The sequence below is a fragment of the Puma concolor genome, chromosome D2 (assembly GCF_028749965.1).
Source record: "Puma concolor isolate L17-30 chromosome D2, mPumCon1.1.hap2, whole genome shotgun sequence".
NCBI classification, from domain to species: Eukaryota; Metazoa; Chordata; class Mammalia; order Carnivora; family Felidae; genus Puma; species Puma concolor.
Window position 1 is genome coordinate 9,001,487 of NC_141677.1, and position 21,640 is coordinate 9,023,126.

Genomic DNA, 21,640 nt, shown 5'->3' on the forward strand with positions numbered 1-21,640 from the left:
GTGACCCCAGAGAGATTGGCTGGCATTCCTTGGAGGAAGCGGCAGCTGTCTGTGAGGCGGACTGCCGGGCTGTGGTCCTTTCCCTTGTAACCACCCAGGCCCCCGCCACAGGTGTCAGGATGGAGACAAAAACTGAAAGCTGTCACTTCACATGGCTAGAAACCCAAAATACTGTGAGGGAATTTGTAGAGAGAGAAATGAGAGAGAAGAAACCTGCACTGTTGCAAACAGGCAGCCCTACAGAAGACATTCGGTCAACCGCCGGGTTATGGGCCACGCTTGCTCCTTGCAGCTGTGCTCTGCTGCCTCTGTTGAGAAAAATTCTCATCCTCCTGCTCAGAGGGGAAAGCACTCACCCTGTGCCACAGCAAAGGGGATCATTGGAATGCAGCGTAAGCCCAGGATCCTTAATCCGTGTGAAGCAATGTAACCTTTGCCATAGAGTGGGCTCTTGAGCCCGTAGATCCTCCCTGGAGGCTCTCTGGAGAAGGCAGCTTGTACGTGCGATCAGAGTAAATAGAAAAGCCCCTGACGTATATTGAGTGACAACAAAAAGGAAAGAATTGGCAAGAAAGAATGAGGGGTGGGAGGAACTTAGGTACAGGAAAAGGAAACAACGAAATGACAGAAATGAAGGTGCACAGATTGCCCCAGCTGGGAGTCCAGACTATACGAAGATAACTTATGCAACAGAAGATCAAAGGGCACTAACTGGCTTTTGTACCTTCGCTAGATCGTTTGTGAAATGACTTAAATATCTGCTGAAACGCACCGTTGACAAATTGTCATGACCTTGACACAAGGCTTGAATTACAGCTGTATTTGGGCCTTCGGCTAAATTTGATCATGTCATTCCCTAAAATCTTAGAGGAGTTACTGACTACAAAATGGAGTGCGGGTGACTGTATATTTGTGTTTCCTCAGAACTTATATGTTGAACTCCAGTCCTCAGGGTGATGGTCTCTGGAGGTGGGGCCTTTGGGATGTGATGAGGTTATGGGGGTAGAGCTCTCCTGAATGGGAGTGAAGCCCTCACAAGTGTTGAGCGAACGCCTTTGGCTTTTGCACAAGTGACGACAGAGCAAAAGGACAGCTATCTGTGAACCAGGAGGCAGGCCCTCCCCACGTGCTGATACTGCTGGCCCTTTCATCTGTCTTGGACTTGAGGGCCTCCAGAAGTGTGAGAAATAAATTTGTGTTGTTTGTAAGCCACCCGGGCTGTGTTATTTTTTTTGGCCAGTATGAACAATCTGAGACATTCGGATGAGTAGGTATGTTTTCTCTTAATCCACAGAACTATTGCCTGAGTTCTCCGTGGTCACAGCACCCATTGACTTAATTATAGCACATTCCCATGGTCGGTTCCAGTCGAGTGAATATGAACTTTTGGCACGTAGAATTTGGGTTGTCAGAAGGGGACCCCCGTGTACTGTATGTCCCGGTTGAAAGCATGGCAACCACCTGTTCAGAGACGAAGTGAGTGTCACTGCTGCTTCTCCATTTAGTACTCCAGTTTACTGCGTTCTTAAACCTGGAAATAGTGTTGGCATGTCACAGTGGGTCACCGCATCCTCAATGCTGTGGCCAGTTGTCCAGGACTCAACACCACTGTTCCTGAAATAACTGCCTTCGTCTAAGCAGCAACCAGTACATATTTTGTTACTATGGGTTTTGGCAGTACATTCTCCCCAGGGCTGTTTTCAGCAGCCTCAGCCACAGTTTGCCTTTGCCTCCAAAGGGTCCCGGTATACCTTCAGCAGGCTGCCAGTGGGATATCCCAACAACTCTTTGCCATTGCACATAGTCTTTGCAGGCGATACCTTAATTGCACCCATATTTGGTGGAAGAGATTCCAGCATTATTCCTGAAGGCCACAGAACTCACTGCCTTGTTCGCTATTAATACTTGTAATGGGAGCCCTAAGCCTCCATGTGAGTAGTACACCTGCAGGAGACCTTCGTGTCAGAAGAAGCCAAGCCACACAGGGAGGTTTTGCATAGGAGTTCTGTTATATCCAGTCTTTGTCCTCCCAGATAATATATTGTGCATGGTAGCAAGCAAGTCTTCAGATGCTGTAGCCCACCTCTGAGTGAAACCAGCTTTTCCTCAGACATCAAGGAGCAGGGAAAAGTTTTGTCTAGTATAACCTTGCTGCATTCTCCGGTATAAGAAAATGGTGGGTGTTTTAGGCCACTATGGGATGGTTAATATTTCACAACAATAGTATCTGTGTCACCCAGATCACTTGAAATCAGATGATCATCTTTAATCTGTGTGTATCTTTTTTTGTCACCTGAGTCATATTTTATGTAGATTTCCAGAGGTGTGTGAATGACCGCGATACAGGGCTATACCCCAAAAGCCCTAATACTGCTTGTTCATGTAGGTCAGGCCCTATCTTGAGACAGCTCTTTGAAACATGATTGTTAGTGATGGTGGTAGTGGTGTAGCCTAGGAATCCTCAGCTTGCTTGGATCCGTAGGGTATATGACTCTTTCCTTGTAAGTTGGGCACATAGTTCATTAGGTGTTGATCGTATACACAAGGCATGCGAAGGACTGTTCGAAACTGGAAATATGTGATGACTATAAATACATGAGCCAGAAGTACTAATCTTGATTATATTCTTGAAATCACAGGTTTTTAAACTGCGTGTTCAGAATGTAAATGTCAGAGTTCAGTCAGAGAAACAGAACCATTAGGAGACATGTAGATACAGATTTGTTACAGGGATTTGACCTTATGCATTGTGGGACCTTGTTAAATAGTCCCTGGAACGCTCTTGTTTTTGTGTCTGATGCTGGAGCTTGAAAGTAACGGGGTGGGAGTGGGGAGCAGTTGAGAAGGAAAGATAGATGTGAGGTGGGAAAGCAAGAACAAACTAGAACTCACAAGTAACAGCTGGAACCTACAAGGGTGGACTGAAAGCCATGTTTGTTTCTGTTTCCTTTGACCTTCTCAGTAAAGGACTTGTGCAGAAGCCAGGGTCCTTAAAGCAAAACCTACCTTCCTGGCCCTGGAGTCAGCCCCAGGGAGGAGCCCCTGGAGGCAGCCCAGGCACTGCCTCATACCCATAAGTAAGTCAGTACATCCCTGACATAGGGTGCAAACTTCAACATGGTGGAAGCTTCACTTCTTGTGAAAGAATCTGTTGTAGTGAACCTTAGGTAGAAATGTTCAAGAAATGGAACTTTGGAAAGTGTAGTTTTCCCCAGCCATTGGCACATTACCATGCAACCTCAGTTCACCCTTGTCAAATTGAGCCCATAAAAACCCCTAAACTTAATCTCCAAATAAAACCAAAACAAAATCATGCTTCCACTTAACGTGATCAACTATCTTGCAGACAACCAAAAACATGCTTATGCTTTTCTCAGGAGAAGGTACGAAGTCTTTCTTGTTTTTGTTGCTTTCTTTCTTTGGATGATGCGTGTTTTTCCGATTCATAGTCATCCACTGATACCCTGTAACTTAAATACTGGCATCCTTAAGTTGTAACTTGATTACTATTAACACATACGATGTTAAATGATACAGGGGCGAGAAAGGGAAATAAAAGAAAAAATATTTGGTTAATATTTACATAATTGGTCATTTAAAAATAAAGGAGGGGGCGCCTGGGTGGCTCAGTCAAGTCAGCATCCGACTTGATATCGCCTCAGGTTTTGATCTCGCAGTCATGGGAGTTGTGCATCAGGCTCACACTGAGCCTGGAGCCTGCTTGGGATTTTCTCTCTTTCCCTTTCTCTCTGCCCCTCCCCAACAAATGCACTCTGTTCCTTAAAATAAATAAACATTAAAAAGTAGTAAAAATATTGGGTGACAGGCATTAAGGAGGGCACTTTGCAAGATGAACACTGGGTGTCACATATAAGGTAAATCACTGATGCCAAGTCAACTGTATGTTAACTAACTTGAATTTAAATTAAATAACAAAAATAAAAAGTATTCATAACCATACAGTCCTTGTTTCTGCTATTGATCACATGGTTATAGCTGGCATTTATAATGACCCTCTAGTACATACCTACTGTGTTGTCCCTTTGTCTTCTGCAAGCACCCTAGCTTGTCTTGGTTCTTTGGGTTGACCCAAACCTTCACTTCTCTTAATAATAGGACACAAAAGTAATATGGGGCAGCCTAGAGGATCTCTTGCAATCCAGGCATATTCCCCATTACTCCCACTGGGTAGAAGCTAACCAGTTTCCCGCTAATAGTAACCAGTCACTCAGCCATTCCAGTAACCCAGCTTCCTGTTGATTCAGTGGCTTATGAGCACCAAAGTGGCTAGCTAGCAGTCTCAGATTCTAGGTCAGTGGAAGTGTTTCATGGTATATTCTTCATCTTGGAATAGGACTTCTAGACCAACAGAACCTAAAGCTGAGGGAATTGGAAGCAAGGAGTTTGCTAGTAGATCTCTAGGAAAATGATAGGGCTCTTCTCCCATTTCCACCTCTTTGATGCCGGCTCCATAAATTGTGGCTACGGGAGAAACAGGCCCAAATGTTGGGCACTTATTTAAAGCATATATCACATCCTGGAAGACATTACACAAGCCCAAAAAGGTGTTGACACCTAGCTTGTGCTGCAACTGAGTCTTCAAAAGGCCACTCCATGTTGTATCACCCTGGATGCTTCAAAATGATGGGGAACAGAGTAAGAACACTGATTCCATGGGCATGTGAAATGAGTTTCCTGGTATAAAACAGAGGTGTATGAGATACCATGGTGATGGGTTCAGCGTTCTGTAAATCCACTGATGTTAGTTTTGACAGATGCATTGCAGACGGGGAACGCAAATCCATGTACAAAGTAAATATCTTCACCAAATATACAAAGTATGGTCCCTTTGGTGATGGAAGTGATGTGATATAATCACTCTGGTATCAAGTAGCCCCTGATCCACGCAGGGAATGGTGCCAAGTTAGTTGTTAATTGGTGGTCTCTTCTGTTAGCAGTTTGGAAACTTAATAGTAACTTTTGTCAGATTGGCCTTGGTGAGTAGAAGTCCATGTTGCTGACCCCATGCATGATCTCTTCACTGCTACCAGGAATCTATCTTTGATTCATGAACCCACTTGGCAGTGACAGAAATGGCTGGGGAAAGGGGCTGACTAACAGAAGGAGAGTCTTGTCCACAGAATATGTGCTTCCCTGCACCTAATTATTAAATCCTACTCTGACAAGATTACACTTTGGTGAACATTCACATGGTTAAACAAATGTCTTTACACACTGTGCCAGATTGGAAAAGTCTGTGCACACACTTCTTCTCCAGAACAACTTGTCACAGATTTTCCAATGTACTCCTTCCAAATCCTTGATCATCCAGTCAAACCATTAGCCCATGTGTATGAATCAGTGTAGACCTATAATTATGGCCAACTCTCCTTCCCTACAAAATAAATAACCTGCCCTGCTCAAATTTTTGCCCACTTGGATGATATCCTTTCACCACTGACTTTCAGGACCATTTCAGAATGAGGTTGTAGTTATGCATACCATGCAGAATTATCTAGCTCAAGCCTGAATTCTTTCTTTCTCAGTCATCTGGTCATAGGGAACTCCTTATGAGACTAGCTGTGAATTGAGGGAAGTATATAACAGCAGTAGGGGTCATGGGCATACTTGTGTTTTCAGGACCTGCTGGAGATGAATCGTGCATATCCCATTTCATTTCATGATGAAGTGCTACTGTGAACGCCCAAGTGTATGGCTTGATGGATGAAACAACACCTAGTTCTTGATGGGCGGTTCAGGTTGCATGGTAACTTGGTAGCCCATGGTTAGGTGTTCAGTCTCCACTATGACCCATTAGCAGACATGTCAAAAGGGGAATAGATGTTGACAGCGAATAGCATGGCTTTGCTTAAAGAATCCTAAGGGTATATGCTGTGATTCTTGGATAGGTGCCTGCCAAAGGTTCTTAACGGGATCCTCATCCACTGAGACTTCAAGCAACATTAGGCCTTCTGGATAACACAATCCAAATGGCATGGCAGTTTGCTTGGCAGCTTGGATCTATTGCAGAACAGTCACTTCTTCTAGACTCTCTTCAAAATTGGTACCTTTTCTGTTCACTTAGTAGATGGCTTGGAGTAGCAGGCCCAGACGTGGCACATGCTGTAGTCCAAGGTGGCCCAATAGCGCTTGTACATCTTCCCTTGTGGTAGAAGGAGTAACTCCTTCTTTACCCTGGAAAGATTATCTTGGCATGCCCTCCAACACTGGACCCTTAGAAATCTTACCATGGTGGCAGCCCCCTGCATTTTTGTGGGATTATAGTTCACCCTCAGGCTCACTGTGACTTGCCAATAGGTCTTGAATATTTTCTCTTTCCTGTACATTAGGTTCAACCAGCATTGTATCATCAAAGTGATGAATCAACAAGACAGGTGGAAGAAAAAGACAACCTAGCAGCCTGTAGCCTGGACTATGATATTGGGCTGAAGAGTTGACAGACCCCTGAGGTTGGACAGTGAAGGTGTATTCCTGGCCTTGCCAACAGAAAGCAAACTGCTATGATGGTATTTACTAATAAGTATAGTAGAGGGGGATAAAAAGCATTTGCTGCTAAATAGCTTCACACCAGGTGACAAGAGAAGTGTTGCTTTGTTCCGGCAACAAAACTCCATCTAAAAGCTCAGCTACAAACAGAGTTACTACCTGATTAAATTTGTGATCATCCACTGTCATTATGTAAGATTAATATACCTTCTGCGCAGGCCAAATAAGTAATTGAATGGAGGCAGAATCACCACTGCTCTATCTTTCCAGGCCTTGAGGCTGACACTAATATCTGCAAACCCTCCAAAAATGCAGTATTGCTTTTGATTTAGTATCTTTGTAGATAGAGATAGTTTTACTGACTTCCATATGGTCTTTATGCCATAATAGCTCTCACTTGAAGGGTCAAGGAACCAGTGTGGGAATTCTGAAAATTTCTGGTGTCTCTATTCCATTTATGTGTTCCACAGTTGAAGAAAGAACCACCCTTTGGATTTGGGCCCAGTGGGCCCACTGTGAGATAGACCTGAGCTAAAATCCCTCAATCACTTGACCCCCATTAGCTCCTTCTCTGGGTAGTGCACTACAAGCGACTTTTTGGGTCACTAGGCATTAACATCAGCTGAAAGCCAGTGTTTGGGAATCTTGAAAAGTCTGATTCCCCCTACCCACCCACCCAAATGCCTACTCAGATTGGTAAATGGCTGGCTGTTCCTCTGAGGAATGCTGGGAGATAGATTAACAGTATACATTTTTGGCATTACTGGGTTTTTCCTCAAGAAGACCTGGAGACTCCTCTTCTGAAGGGATGCTCTGAGTCTGTAAACTGGCTCAAGGCTGGACGTTGATTGAGAGGGTATGACTCCTTTGGTGATTCAAGTCAGACTTCTGCTCATTACGCCTGCAGGTTTTCCACTTAGATGAAGACTATAGTGGACTTCCCATCTATTTTATTTCTGCTTACACCATGATCAACTAGTAAACACCAAATATCTGCAAGCCAAACTATTTTGCTTACTGCTTTGGCTCCACTGTCCCTAACAGTAACCATGTCCATGTTTTTGATGATTAAGTGCCATGTGTCACCCCTGCCACCCTGGCACCTCAGCATCCTCATTGGACTTACACATCCCCATTTGAAGGTAGCAATTCTGCCTGTAATTTCTGATTCATAGAGAAGAGCAACCACAAGGCTCTTGAAGGATTCTGGGGCTTGCCTGATAAAAGACATGTCCTCTGGACCTTCTGAGGTCGGTAAGCAAGCCTTACAGAAATCCACTTTAACATTCTAATCTTCCTGAGCCTTTGCATAGTTTTCTCTACAGTATATCAAGGAAGTTTTGGCATTTCAACTGCTTTAGTGCAGTAGGTCAACCAAATCAAACAAGAGACATTACTAGCCCCTCAAGCTAAATATTCAGTCCAGAATATCAATTTAGTGGGCCCGTGTCAATAAATTCAGCCCGATCGGACCTTATATTCTTTCCATTCTGATCCCAAACATATTCCCCAGGTTTCTGTTAATATAAAATTATACATTTATTTTAGTGTGTATCACACTTCTTTATGGGTTGCAGTTTGTACTCTTTGACATCTACTGGGACTTATGTCCAGTTACAGATCTAGAAGCAAGGGGAGATAATGTAAGAAAGTCCTGGAGAGGATAAGAAGATCTTTATGAGGGGCACCTGGATGGCTTGGTTGAGTGTTTTACTATTGCTTTTGGCTCGGGTCATGATTTCAGGGTCGAGGGATTGAGCCCTGCATTGGGCTCCATGCTGACCATGGAGCTTGCTTGAGATTCTTTGTCTCCCTCTGCCCCTCTCCCTGTATGTTTTCTTTTGATTTTTTGAAAGTGTTTATTTATTGTGCTGTCAAAAATGAGTCTGAGCTTTCAGCACAGAGAATGATATGGGGTTCGAACTCAACAAATCATGAAGTCATGCATGTCCTGAGCCAAAGTTGGATGCTTAACTGACTGAGCCACCCTGGTGCCCCTTCCCTGTATGTTTATATACACATGCTAGTATACACAAAATATATCCTTTTTGTGTCAGCTGACACAATATAAGTGCACCAGAGTCCTGGAAGGAACATGCACACATAGTGCCCAGATCTTGGTTTCTAATACCATATCCCATGTTTAATCTCCAAATAAAGACAATAACAAAGTCATATTTCCTCCATCTAACATTATACAACTATCTCCAGGGTACAATTAAAAACCATTAAACCTATCCCTGAAAGAGGATGCAAAGTCCTTCAGTGATGTTTATTTACTTTTTTCCTTGATAACCCATAACTTAAATAGTATGATTTAAGTTAACAGTACTTAAATACTATGATATAAAATCAGTACACCATATATTATAGATACAGGGATAAGAGAAGGAAGTAAACAAAGATACCTGCTTAATATATATACCCAGTATATTTTAAATATATGTTATACTAAGTGTTAAGTAAATATTTAATATATATCTATATGTACATTAAGTACGTATACTTAAGGTATGGGCACACACATATTAATGAAATAAAGAAATACTCCTGACAATTACAGTCCTTATTTCTGTAACTGCTCATGCAGTCACAGGTGGTATGTATTATGATCTTTCATGACTATGTTTATTTCTTTTACCCTCAGCAAGAACCTCAGCTGGTCATGGTTCTTTACCTGGTGGGGTGATCCAGACCTTCCTTCCTGAAGGGTCTGGGCCACTAGTAGTCTTTCCTGAATTGGGTTGTTGTAGTTTTCCATTGATTTTAATCACAGGTCATGCTAGTACTATGAGATGCCTCAAGGGATCTCCTGTATTCTAGACACACTTTTCCTGATCCCCAATGTGTGGTAGTAGTCCAGTTTCTTCTTAGTAGGATCAATCGCCTCAGCACAGTATCTGCCTTCTCTGCCTGTTGATTTGAAGGCACGGGGAGCCCAAATTCGCCAAGTGACAATCCTAACTTCCAGTTCAGTGGAATCATTGTTGCGTCTCCTGGTGGAAGCATTCCTCCATTTGGAACTAATATTTCTAGGCCAGCAGAACCAGAGGTCTTGTGGACAGGAAACAAAAATTTTGCTACTGGACACTAGGGGCAATAATGCTGCCAATCCCATTTCCTCCCTGTGATTCATGGACCTGTGAATCCTGGCAATGGGAGAAATATCACCATATACTGGACACCGATTCAGAGCATGTACAGCCTTCTGGAGAACTTGCCCCAGCTCTGTACCGTATTGCCACCCAGTGGCACTGTGCATTTTCAGAAAGTTATTCTGACATTCAATCAAGCTGGCTTCTTCGGGATGGTAGAACAGGTGATAAGATGAGTGAATTTCATGAGCCCTGGGTCCATTGCCTCTCTACTTCTTCTGTGAAGTGGGTTCCTTGATCAGAAGCAACACAGTGTGGAATCCCATGACAGTGGGATATTCTGTTAGCCCACAGATGGTGGTTTTGGCAGAAGCATTGTGTGCAAGGAAGGCAAGTCTATGTCCAGAGCGTCTGTTCCAGTAAGGACAAAATGCTGCCCCTTCCATGAATTTTTGTCACATTTATTTCTCATTCTTGGACACACAAATACATTTGCTTCTTTCTTTCTCTTGTCTTTTGGGACTCCCATTATGTGTATGTTGATTTAGTTGATAGTATTCCATAGGTCCTATAGGCTTTCTTCACTCGTAAAAAAAATTTTTTTTTCCTTTATGCTCCTCTGGATATTTTTAAATGACCTGTCTTTGAGTTCACTGATTTTTTTTCTTCTGCTTGATTGTGTCTATTTTTGAAGATTTCTACTGAAGTTTTTGACTACAATCTTTGTATTCTTTGGCTCCAGAATTTCAGTTTGGTGCTTTGTTGTGGTTTCTATCACTTTCTTGAAGTTCTCATTTTGTTCATTTGTTGTTTTCCATGATCTCATTTGGCTATCTCTCTGTGTTCTCTTGTACTGAGCTTCTTGAAGATGATTATTTTGAATTATTTTTATTGATTGAGAGTTTGTTACTGGAGCTTTATTTTGTTCCTTTGGTGGTGGCATGTTTCCCTAATTTTTTGTGGTCCTTATAGGCTTGTGTTGGTGTCTGTACATTTGAAGAAGTGGTTACTTTTTCTAGTCATTACAGACTTGGCATCGTCAATAAAAGCCCTATACAAGTCAGCATGACCAGATATTCTGGGTGGACTGGTTGGCTGGGTCTGGGGGTGAATGGACCCAGTGCTGGCTCTACACCGAACTTGGATCCCCACTTTGCTCTCTTTTTTCCTACAGGAGAACTTATGGACTGAGGGGATCTCTTTGAGTGCTGCACTGTGTGGGTTTTGGGGAGGAGTGATGAGGGTATAGTGAGACTGTTGTTCTCACTCTTTTCAATTATGTCTTTTTTGTTGTTTGTGTGCTCCACCAATGTGCTTTAACCTCTCATCTAGATTCTGGAGATCATCTGAAGGTATTTTTATCTACGGGTGGTTGTTAAATTGGTGTTTCTGTGAAGGAACAAGGACTGGAACTTCATTTTTAACATCTTGTTGACCTCTCTCCTGATTTCCCGTTTATTTAGATCTCCAAAATCTTTCACTGAAATTTTTATTATACAAATCTCGTACAAACCGTGCAACTTTAATTGTAGAAGTCTTATGCTCCTTTTTGTTCATTTCTTTTTTTTTTTAATGCTTATTTATTTTTGAGAGAGAGAGAAGTGAGAGCAAGGGAGGGAGAGGGGGGGCAGACAGAGGATCTAGAGTGGACTCTGCACTGACAGCAGAGATCCCCATGTGGGGCTTGAACTCACAAACCTGTGAGATGATGACCTGAGCCAAAGTTGGATGCTTTCAACTGAGCAGCTCAGGCGCCCCTGTTAAATTCATTTCTAAGAACTTTTTGTTTTTTTGTTTGTGGATTGTTCAGTGCTATTGTGTACAAATTCATTTGCTGTTAATGTATTGATCTTGTATCCTGCAAACGTGTTGCAATCATTGATTAGTTCTGATGTTTGTTGTCATGTTCCTAAGTATATTCTACATAGAAGCTCATGTCATTTTACCACTTTATTTCCAATCTGGATGACTTTTATTCCATTTTATTGCCTAATTTCCCTTTCTAGGACCTTCGGTTCGACATTAACCGTAAGTGGTAAGAGTGGTGTAAGGGCATATACAAATGAAAAATAAGAGGCTTAATATTCTGCTAAAAATGAAGAGACATCCCTCCTTGTAGATTATTTTCTTTGTAAAGTTGTAAATTCTTTGTCTGCGCTTTTGAGAATGAACCATAAGTCTTCTTAAATGTCTCTTGGCAGTTTTACAGCCTAGAATGTCTTTCCCAAGGACCTCAGAACCATCTGTTTGAAATGTAATAGGGAGCTGGCACTTCTGTCTCCCAGAGTCTGTGAGAGGGTAGAAGCCTAAACTTTGGTGGTTGGGGTCTTGATCCAAGTTGCAAAACTACCTCCTGTCATAAAGATAGGAGAAGCTTGTTTTTTTAACTTGTAAAACCAATAAACTAACACAGGTGGTCATCCCAATTACCAGGCAAATTTAGGGCAAACAATGTGTGATAAAGGATGCTGTGAAGTCCTCCTACTTGAGAATTAGTTATTGTTTATTTTTGCAACATTTATGTGATGGGATGTATCTACTTGGCTATAAAAAAGGGTGAGATTTCTTTCTGTCCTTGGATTGTCTTTGAGATATATCCCGCCATTCAATGATAAGATTGTTTTCTTTGTCTTCTGCCTGAGTGGTTAAGTTTTCTAGGTTCAGAGAGGATTTTTAAAAATTTTTTCAACATTTATTTATTTTTGAGAGACAGAGCGTAAGTGGGGGAGAAGCAGAGAGAGAGGGAGACACAGAATCCCAAGCAGGCTCCAGGCTCTGAGGTGTCAGCACAGAGCCGGGCCTTGGGCCTCCAACTCATGAACTGTGACATCATGACCTGAGGCAAAGTCCCATGCTTCACCGACTGAGAAACCCAAGCGCCCCAAGATTTTGTTTTCAATTATATTTACCTAATAATTTAAGGATGGGCTGAGTCTGGTGAATCCTGACCACTCATAATGCTAAATCGAGTATGCTTTCTCATCAATGAACGTCTCAAAGGACGAAGAACGAAATAAGACAGGGATGACTACTGTCGAAGTTATGTTATAACATAAATGGAACACAGACTGTCCCTGGAAGAAATTCTGCAGGTGCATTCTATAAAAGATGGAACCGATAGGAGAGCCAATTCATTAAGGAAAAAATTAATGAAAGAGGTGTGTATTTAGATACTCATTTCGGATAAACAATGAGTCAGACTGTAGTATCAGTGTCTCATGCTTGTACCTTATTTGCTAAATCAGGCAGTCGTACCCAACGTCTCCTAAGCCTGATGCCTGATTCCCAACAAGGTTGCGCCAGGAATTTGGGAAAAGGCCTGCACTAGCGGGTCGGCCACATGAGCCGCTCTGGGCCTTCTGCGCATGTGCACTGTGCCCGTCTCGGTAGTTCGCGTCGGCGGCCTCGGGAGAAGACGGTCCCGGATGCTTCAGTTGCCGAGTGCCAAGGCGCAGGCGGAGAGGACGCGATGGTCGAGCCCCCCGGGTGGCTGTGGTTGAATGTGGGTGACCCGTGGGACGGAGGCCCCGCGCGGGAGGGGCCGGTGAAGGAGGAAACGGCTCGCTGCCTGAGCGCGGGGTGAGTCCTGCTGCGTCTGTATACATCGAATGCGAACCAGCGCGTCCCCGCGCTTGTCACCCAGCGAAGGTTCGTGTTTTCGTCTCCGAGGTGAAGGGTCGCCCGAGGCCTCAGTAAGACCGGCGGAAACTGGCCCGGGGGCGCTCGTGGGTGGTCGCTTCTCTCCTGGGGGGGGGGGGGGGGGGCGGGGCGGGGGCCTCGTTCTTCTCCACTCGGGTCCGTCTTAGTCCTCCCAGCCACCGGTGGTCAGTGTCCCGTCCCCATGGTAACCGCGTAACGCCTGCTGGAGGTGACGGGAGCCGCTTCAGTGGTATTAGATACATTCACATTGTTGGGCAAATGTCGCTACCGTTCATCCCCGTACTCTTTTCATCTTGTAAAAACTGAAATTCTATACCTATTAAACAGTAACTCCCCAGTCTCCCCTACCTCCAAGCGCTGGAAACCACCGTTATACTTCCTGTTTCTGTAATTTTGACTACTCTGAGTACCTCGTGTTAGTGAAATCCTGTAGTCTTTGTCCTTTTGTGACTGGCTTATTTCGCTTAGCGTTACGTCCTCAAGATTCATCCATGTTGTAGCGTATTGCAGGGTTTTTTCCATTTTTAAGGCTGAGTAATATCCCATTGTACGTATATGCACATTATGCTTGTCCATTCGCCTGTCCATGGACACTTGAGTTGCTTCCATGTTTCCACTATTGTGAATAATGATGCTGCCGTGAACACGAGTGGTTGAGACGTGTGGTTGAGACCTACTCTTGGGTATATACCTCGAAGGAAAATTGCTGGGCCGTAAGGTAATTCTAGTTTTAATTTTGAGGAAGCTCCATCCTGTTTTTACAATGGTTGTACCGCTTTACACTGTCAGCAGCAGAGGATGGGAGTTCCATTTCCTCTCCATCCTTGCCAACAGTTGCTTTTTCTTTTTTTGGTAGTAGCAATCTTAATGGGTGTGAGGTGGGATCTTACTGTACCTTTGTCTTGTATTTCCTTAATGATTCATGATGTTTACTATATTTTCTTGTGTTTATTGGCCATTTGTATATCCTCATTGGGGAAATATCTGTTCAAGTCCATTGCCCAATTTTGCATTAGGTTGTTTGGGGTTTTTTTTGTTGTTGCTGAATTTTAGGAGTTCTCTTTATATTCTGGATAATAATCTCTTATCAGATATGTGAATTATAAATATTTTCTCCTGTTCTGTCAATTAACTTTTAACTCTGTGGATAGTATCTTTTGATGTGAACATTACAGTTTTCATGACAAGTGTGTCCGTTTCTTCTTTGTTACCCATGCCTTTGATGTCATATCCAGGAAGTCATTGCCAAATCCGGTGTTGTGTATCTTTTGTACTATGTTTTCTTCTAAGTTTTATTGTTTTAGAACTTAAATTTAGGTACTTGATGTGAGTTGATTTTTGTCTATGGTGTTAGGTTAAGGGTCCAACTTTATTCTTTTGCATGTGGCTATGCAGTTTTTCTAGTGCCATTTGATGAAAAGACTGTCATTTTCCCATTGAGTGGTCTTGACAGCCTTGTCAAAAATCATTTGACAAGATGTGTGAGTGTTTATTTCTGGACTCTTTTTTTCTATTCCATTGGTCTTATTTGTCCCTTTTTATGCTGGTACCATCCTGTTTTGATTGCTGTGGCTTTGTACTAAGTTTTGAAATCAGGAAGTGTAAGTCTTCCAGTTTTGTTGTTTTTCAGGATTGTTGTGGATAGTCTGGTTTCTTTGAATTTTAGGATGGGTTTTTTTAATTTCTGCAAAAAACATCATTGGGATTTTGCTAAGGATTTCATTGAATCTGTACATCACTTTGAGTAGTATTGACATTTTAACAATAAGTTTCTAATCCATGAACATGGGATGTGTTTCCATTTATTAATGCCTTCTTTAATGCTTTCAGCACTGTTTTGTGGTTTTTATTGTGCAGATCTTTTACATCTTTGGTCACGGTAATTCCTAAGATTTTGTTTGATGCCTTGGTAAATGGAATTGGTTTTGTAATTTCCTTTTCAGATCGTTCATTGTACGTATATAGAAATGCAACTGATTTTTGTGTGTTGATGTATCTTGCTTCTTTTGCTGAATTCATTTAGTTGATGCAGCCGCTTTTTTTGTGGAGTCTTTAGATTTTTCTACATGTAATATTATTTCATTTGCACAGATGGTTTTACTTTTTCCTTTCTAATTTAGATGCTTTTTATTTCTTTTCCTTGTCTAATGCTCTGACTAGAACATCCAGTCCTGTGTTGAAGACAAGTGGTGAAAGCAGGCATCCTGACCTTGCTCCTGATCTGAGAGGAATAGCTTTCTACCTTCTCACTATTGAGAATAATTTTTCTGTGTTTCCTTCCTTCCTTTCTTCCTTCCTTCCTTCCTTCCTTCCTTCCTTCCTTCCTTCCTTCCTTCCCTCCCTCCCTCCCTCCCTCCCTCCCTCCCTCCCTCCCTTCTTTCTCTCTCTTTCTTTCTTTCTTTCTTTCTTTCTTTCTTTTCTTTCTTTTCTTTCTTTTCTTTCTTTTCTTTCTTTCCATACATGGATTTTATTATGTGGAAGTAGTTCCCTTCTTTTGTTGAGTGCTGTTACCATGAAAGATTGTTGAACTTTGTCACATGCTTTTTCTGCATCACTTGAGATTGTCATGTGGTTTTTTCATCCCTTCATTGTATTGACGTGGTATATTATATTAATCGATTTTTGTATGTTGAACCATCCTTGCATTCCAGGAATGGATCTACTTGGTCATGGTGTATAATCCTTTTTGAAAACTTAAATTAAAGTAAATTAAATGTTATTAATTTTTTAGAGATACAGTGAGTGTGGGTGTGAGCAGGGAAGAGGAAAACGGAAAGACAGACTGTTAGGCTCCATGCCCAGTGTGGAGTGTGACATGGGGCTTGATCTCATGACCCTGGGATCATGACCTGAGCCAAATACAAGAATGGGTTGCTCAACTGACTGAGGTACCCAGGTGCCCCTATTTTATTTTATTTTATTTTATTTTTTAATTGAAATATAATTAACATACAATTTTATTAGTGTAAGGTGTACAGCATACTGATTCAACAATTGTATACATTAGTGCTTACCACAATAAGTGTAGTCACCAGCTGTTGCCATATGTTATTACAATATTACTGACTTTATTTGCTGTTCTGTACTTTTCATCTCCATGATTTATTTAGTAACTGGAAGGCTGTAACTCTTAATCCTCTTTCTTTGTTTCACCCCTCTACCAACACCTTCCCTTAGCAACTACCAGTTGTTCTCAGTATTTATGGGTCTCTTTTTTGTTTCTTTGTTCATTTGTTTTGTTTTTTAGATTCCACATGGAAGTGAAATCATGTGGTATTTTTCTTTTTCTGTCTGACTTATTTCACTTAGCATAATACCTTTTAGGTCCATCCATTTTGTCCCAAATGCCAAGATCTCATTCTTTTTAATGCCTATGTAATATTGCATTGTGTATATATACCAAATCTTCTCTATTCCTTCATGTATCAGTGAACACTTGGGTTGCTTCCATATCTTGGGTATTGTAAATAATACTGCAGTAAACATAGGGGCGTATGTGTCTTTTCCAATTAAGTGTGTTATTTACTTTGGCTAAATGCACGGTAGTGGAACTACTGGGTCATATGGTATTTCCATTTTTACTTTTTTGAGAAACCTCTGTACTGTTTTCCACAGTGATTGCACCGGTTCCATTCCCACCAAAAATTTACATTTTTCTCCACATCCTCGCCAACATTTGTTATTTCTTTTTGATACTAGCCATTCTGACAGGTGTGAGGTGATACCTCATTGTGGTTTTGATTTGCATTTCTCTGATGATGAGTGACGTTGAACATGTTTTCCTGTGTCTGAGAGAGAGGGTTCCAGAGAGCAGGAGCAGGGGAAGGGCAGGGAGAGAGGAAGACACAGAACCTGAAGCAGGCTCCAGGCTCCGAGCTGTCAGCACAAAGCTCAATGTGGGGCTCGAACCCACGAACCGTGAGATCGTGACCTGAGCCAAAGTTGGATGCTTAGCTGACTGAGCCACCCAGGTACCCCTGTATGTCTGCTTTAATCAGGTGTATAAGCTCTTCATATGTTTTGGTTATTAACCTCTTTATTAGATATATCATTTTCAGATATTTCCTCCCATTCTCTGGGTTGCCTTTTTGTTTTGTTGATGGTTTTCTTTGTGCAAAAGCTTTTTATTTTGGTGTAGTTGCAACAGTTAATTTTTGGTGTTATTTCCCTTGCCTGAGGAGACATATCTAGAAAAATGTTTCTATGGCCCGTGTCAAAGAAGTTACTGGGTGTAGTTTTCTTCTAGGAGTTTTATGATTTGAGGGCTGACATTTAGGTCTTTAATCCCTTTTGAGTTTCTTTTTTGTGTATAGTGTAAGAAAGTGGTCCAGTTTAATTCTTTTGCATGTAGCTGTTGAGTTTTCCCAGCACCATTTGTTGAAGAGAGTGTCTATTTCACAAAGTTTATTCTTGCTTCCTCTGTCATAGATTAATTGACCATATAGGTATTGGTTTACTTCTGAGTCTATTTTCGTGCCAGTACCATATGTTTTGATTACTATAGCTTTGTGATGTGTAATAATCCTTTTACTATGCTGGTGAATTCTGTTTGGAAATATTTTGTTGAGGACTTTTTACATCCATGTTCATAAAAGATATTGTAGTTTCCTTGTTCTCTTGAAGACAGTTTTTTAAACTAGAAAAGGATTCACCCATTTTCCCCAACCCCCCCCCCCCCCCAGGTTGTTCTCTGTATGAGCTTGTTTTTTGTTTTTGTTTTTTTAAGATTCCACATGTAAGAGAGATCACATGGTACTTACTTGTCTTTCTCTTTCTGACTTATTTCACTTAGCATCGTGCCATAAAGTCCATCCATGTTGTTGCAAATGGCAAGGTTTCATTCTTTTTTGTGGCTGAATCATATTCCGTTGTATATTCATACCACAATTTCTTTATGCATACATCCATCAGTGGACAGTTAGGTTGTGTCCATATCTTGGATATTGTAAATAATGCTGCTGTAAACATGGGTTGTACTTATCTTTTTGAGTTAATGTTTTTATTTTTTTTGGGGGGGTGGGTAAATATTGGGAAGTGGAATGGCTGGATCATATGGTAGTTCTACTTTTAATTGTCTGGAGAGCCTCCATACTGTTTTCCATAGCACCAGTTTACATTCCCACACCCAGTGCCCAAGCGTTCCCTTTTGTCTGCATCCTTGTTAACACTTGCTCCTCCTTGTGTTTTTGGTAGCCATTCTAACAGGTAGGAGGTAATATCATTGTGGTTTTGATTTGCCTCTCCCTAATGATGAATGATGTTGAGCATCTTTTATATGGGCCTGTATGTCTTCCCTGAACAATGTGTATTCATATTTTTTTTGCAAGTGAGTTATGTGAGTTCTTTATACATTTTGAATATTAGTCCCTTATGAGATACAGGACTCAGGAATATTTTCTGTGTTCAGTAGGTTTCCTTTCTATTTTTGTTGATGATTTTCTTTGGTGTGCAAAACATTTTAGTTATGATGTACTCCTATTTATTTCTTCTTGTGTTGTTTTTTTTGCTTTTGGAGTCGAACCTAAAACCATTGCCAAGACCTATGTCAAGGTGCTGATTAGCACCTCTGTTGTTTTTTTTTTAGGAGTTTTATATGGTTACATGTTTTCCTGTTTTCTTGTATGCCTTGTGATTTTTTGATTAAACATTGGGCATTTGAATTTAATAATGTGGTAGCTTGGAAATCAGATTCTCCCCAGTCTGCAATGTTTGCTGTATTTTCTTACTGTTTTTGTTTCTTCTTACTTATTTATTGTTTGATGGTGGTAGTCTCTCTTTGTGCCAAGGATCAGCCTGATGTATAAACGTAATGTCTTCTTAGGTGTGGATTCTTTAATTCCTGTGGCAGGTATGTCTTTGCGGGTTTCCTTATGAGAATATCTTCTTTGAGATCAGAAAGAGTATTTTATTCCACTTGGAATTGTCAGAACCAGGGCAGTTCCAAGTACATGTGTGCACTCCGATCTTTTGCATTAAAGAATAAATTGATTCGTCAGTGGTATTTCTACTCTAATCTCTTTTTTACTCGCAAAGTCTAACACAAAACAAGGTATATATATAGTAGAGGTTAGTAACATCTGGTCAGTTTTCAACAGCAAAACATGTAAGAATTTGTCTTTGAACATCTTTTTTTTTTTTTTTTTTTTTTTTCATATTTCCTGATTCTGACTACTTTAGACTGAGCACAATGTGCTTTTGCAGGGATTATTGTCATTCGGGGATGTGACTGTGGGCTTCACTGAGGAGGAGTGGCAGCGCCTGGACCCTGCTCAGAGGACCCTGTACAGGGACGTGATGCTGGAGAACTACAGCCACCTTGTCGCTGTGGGTAGGTCGTGCTTGTTTCTCAGGCAGGCCTCCAGTATGTGTGCCTGTTTTGTATTTACAGAAACCTGTAGAGTTTTTGTAGACTACAATAATATTTAGCTTTGGAATTTGGAGGCCAAGGATGGTTTATCCCTTTTGGTTGTCACAAGGAATTTGTTTCCCTGTGTCCCATAACAGGGATTAAATTAAATTTTTTTTATTGTGTAGTCTTTGAGTTATACTGTCATCCACCTTGAGGAGTCCTGAAACTCACCCAGTTTGTCCCACGTCCTATGATTCTTATTCACAGGGTTATCCATTCCTAAGGAGGGCTCTGGTGAAATAGTTTTGGATTTTGGCTGTGGTGGTGGTTACACAGATCTCCGCACATGTCACAATTCCTGAAACTACATCAGAGTGCACTTTTGTGTATAGAAGTAAAATGAAAAAATTTTCTCTCAATAAATGATAGGTTACATGTTTTTACTTTAACGTTTGCATTCTTTTAAATTCTCATAATAGACTTTTACATACATTTGTCATTCATTGTCATTTTCTTTTTTATCATGAGTGTTTAGTTATGTAGCCGGATTCACGTTTCTATTGACTTAAAGATCTCTTTATTAATTAACATATCTTTTCTTTCAAATATTAAAAATATATTTCCTTGTTTATTTGCTTTTAACTTAAAATAGAGCTGAACTATTTGTTATTGCTAATACTAAAATGCATCGGATACTAAATTTATGGTTTTTATTTTTGGTGTCACAGCTTGTCACCTTTATTTTCCTAGTGGTTTATTTTACACATTTCAAATCTTGAATCCCTGTGAATTATGCCCTGTGTGAACTATGTACCTAAGGCTATTCCAAACTGTTGGGAATGACTTGTTGTTTGGAATATTCCATTCATTTCTCATTGCCTTGAAATGCTATATTTATTAGACTACATTCAAAAAAACACTCTTAATCATGGCCATGTTTCCATGAAGCAGATGCCAGACTGCTTGTAGTGGAGCAATATTATACGTGTTGATATTTCCTAGGAATTCTTCTTTTCGAAATGTTGTCAGTTTCGATTTTCATGTATTACAGATGAAGTTACGAATGCTTTTATAAAGTACCTATTAAAGTACACAAAAATCAAAGAGAAAAAAGTATGTACAAAAGTTGGTTGACAGTGTTAGTGGAATTTGTCACAGTATATTGAGTTTCAGTGAAAGGGTCTATCTCCATTTCTTCAAGTAATGTTAGTGTCCTAGAAGAAAGAATAGGATTATGTAGACGAATAAAGACATTTTCTTTTGGACTGTCGATTTTCTGATTTATCTACGATTTTCGTTCATTGCTTTCATGATTTTGATGAACTACCTTGCTTGATGCCACCCTCGTCCCCTGGCTTTTTATTTCCAGAGAGAATCGCTGACGGTGTCAGATACTATTTTTTTATTTTAAAAATTCTTTTATTGCTTGATGGAATCTGTTTCCTAGTATTTAAAAAAGTGAAGTCGACAAGCAGTTTCCTTTTCCTGACAGCTCTGTGTCTAAATTGCACACTGGGTGCACATAGATCTCGGCTGTAATCTGCAACTTTTGGGGATTCCCTGACACGATATGACAGTTTGGGTAACTATGTCAAGCGCCCCAACCTTCTCACGCTGGATAAAGACTACACGCTCTCCGCTAAAGTCCATCGCCGCTCACGCAGTCTAAAGGAGCGGTAGCTCTGGCTTTCAGCGCGGAACGCTCCCACTGTCCGGTTCTGCGCTTGCCTAGTACCGCCTTCTGCCGCTCTGCACTTCCGTCCTGTTTCTTTTTTTCCTTCCGTTTAACTCAGTTCTCGCTGGGAGGGGGCGTTCTGCACCCGCCGTGTCTCTGACCTTTTCTGGGGCCTCATGCGCAGGGATCCATAGGTGAGTTTGGGGCGTTGGACGAGGGCCAATGGGGGCGCCGTGTGCCCGGGAGTCTGTGCCCCGGCGGTCGGTGCCCGATCGTGTGGAGGAGGTCCGTGGACCAGTGACGGCGGGATGGGGACGTGTCCATCAGCACTAGAGGTCGGGCTCCCCGGTGCTC

At 41.4% G+C, this 21,640-nt stretch overlaps 1 protein-coding gene across 1 annotated transcript; it reads left to right on the forward strand.

Annotated features, from left to right (window-relative positions):
* Positions 1 to 5,993: 5,993 nt before the first annotated feature.
* Positions 5,994 to 21,193, forward strand: LOC147575765 (KRAB domain-containing protein 4-like). Its single transcript, XM_086679580.1, has 3 exons — positions 5,994 to 6,527; positions 19,464 to 19,590; positions 19,879 to 21,193. Exons 1-3 carry the CDS (start codon positions 6,522 to 6,524, stop codon positions 19,971 to 19,973), a joined length of 228 nt encoding a protein of 75 aa, XP_086535706.1. The 5' UTR covers positions 5,994 to 6,521; the 3' UTR covers positions 19,974 to 21,193.
* The last annotated feature ends 447 nt before the right edge of the window (positions 21,194 to 21,640 follow it).

Bases quoted from the DNA above. Each gene is read 5' to 3' on its own strand.
- LOC147575765 (XM_086679580.1), top strand. The intron at 19,591-19,878 runs GTAGGTCGTGCT...TCTTATTCACAG, and splicing joins CAGCCACCTTGTCGCTGTGG to GGTTATCCATTCCTAAGGAG.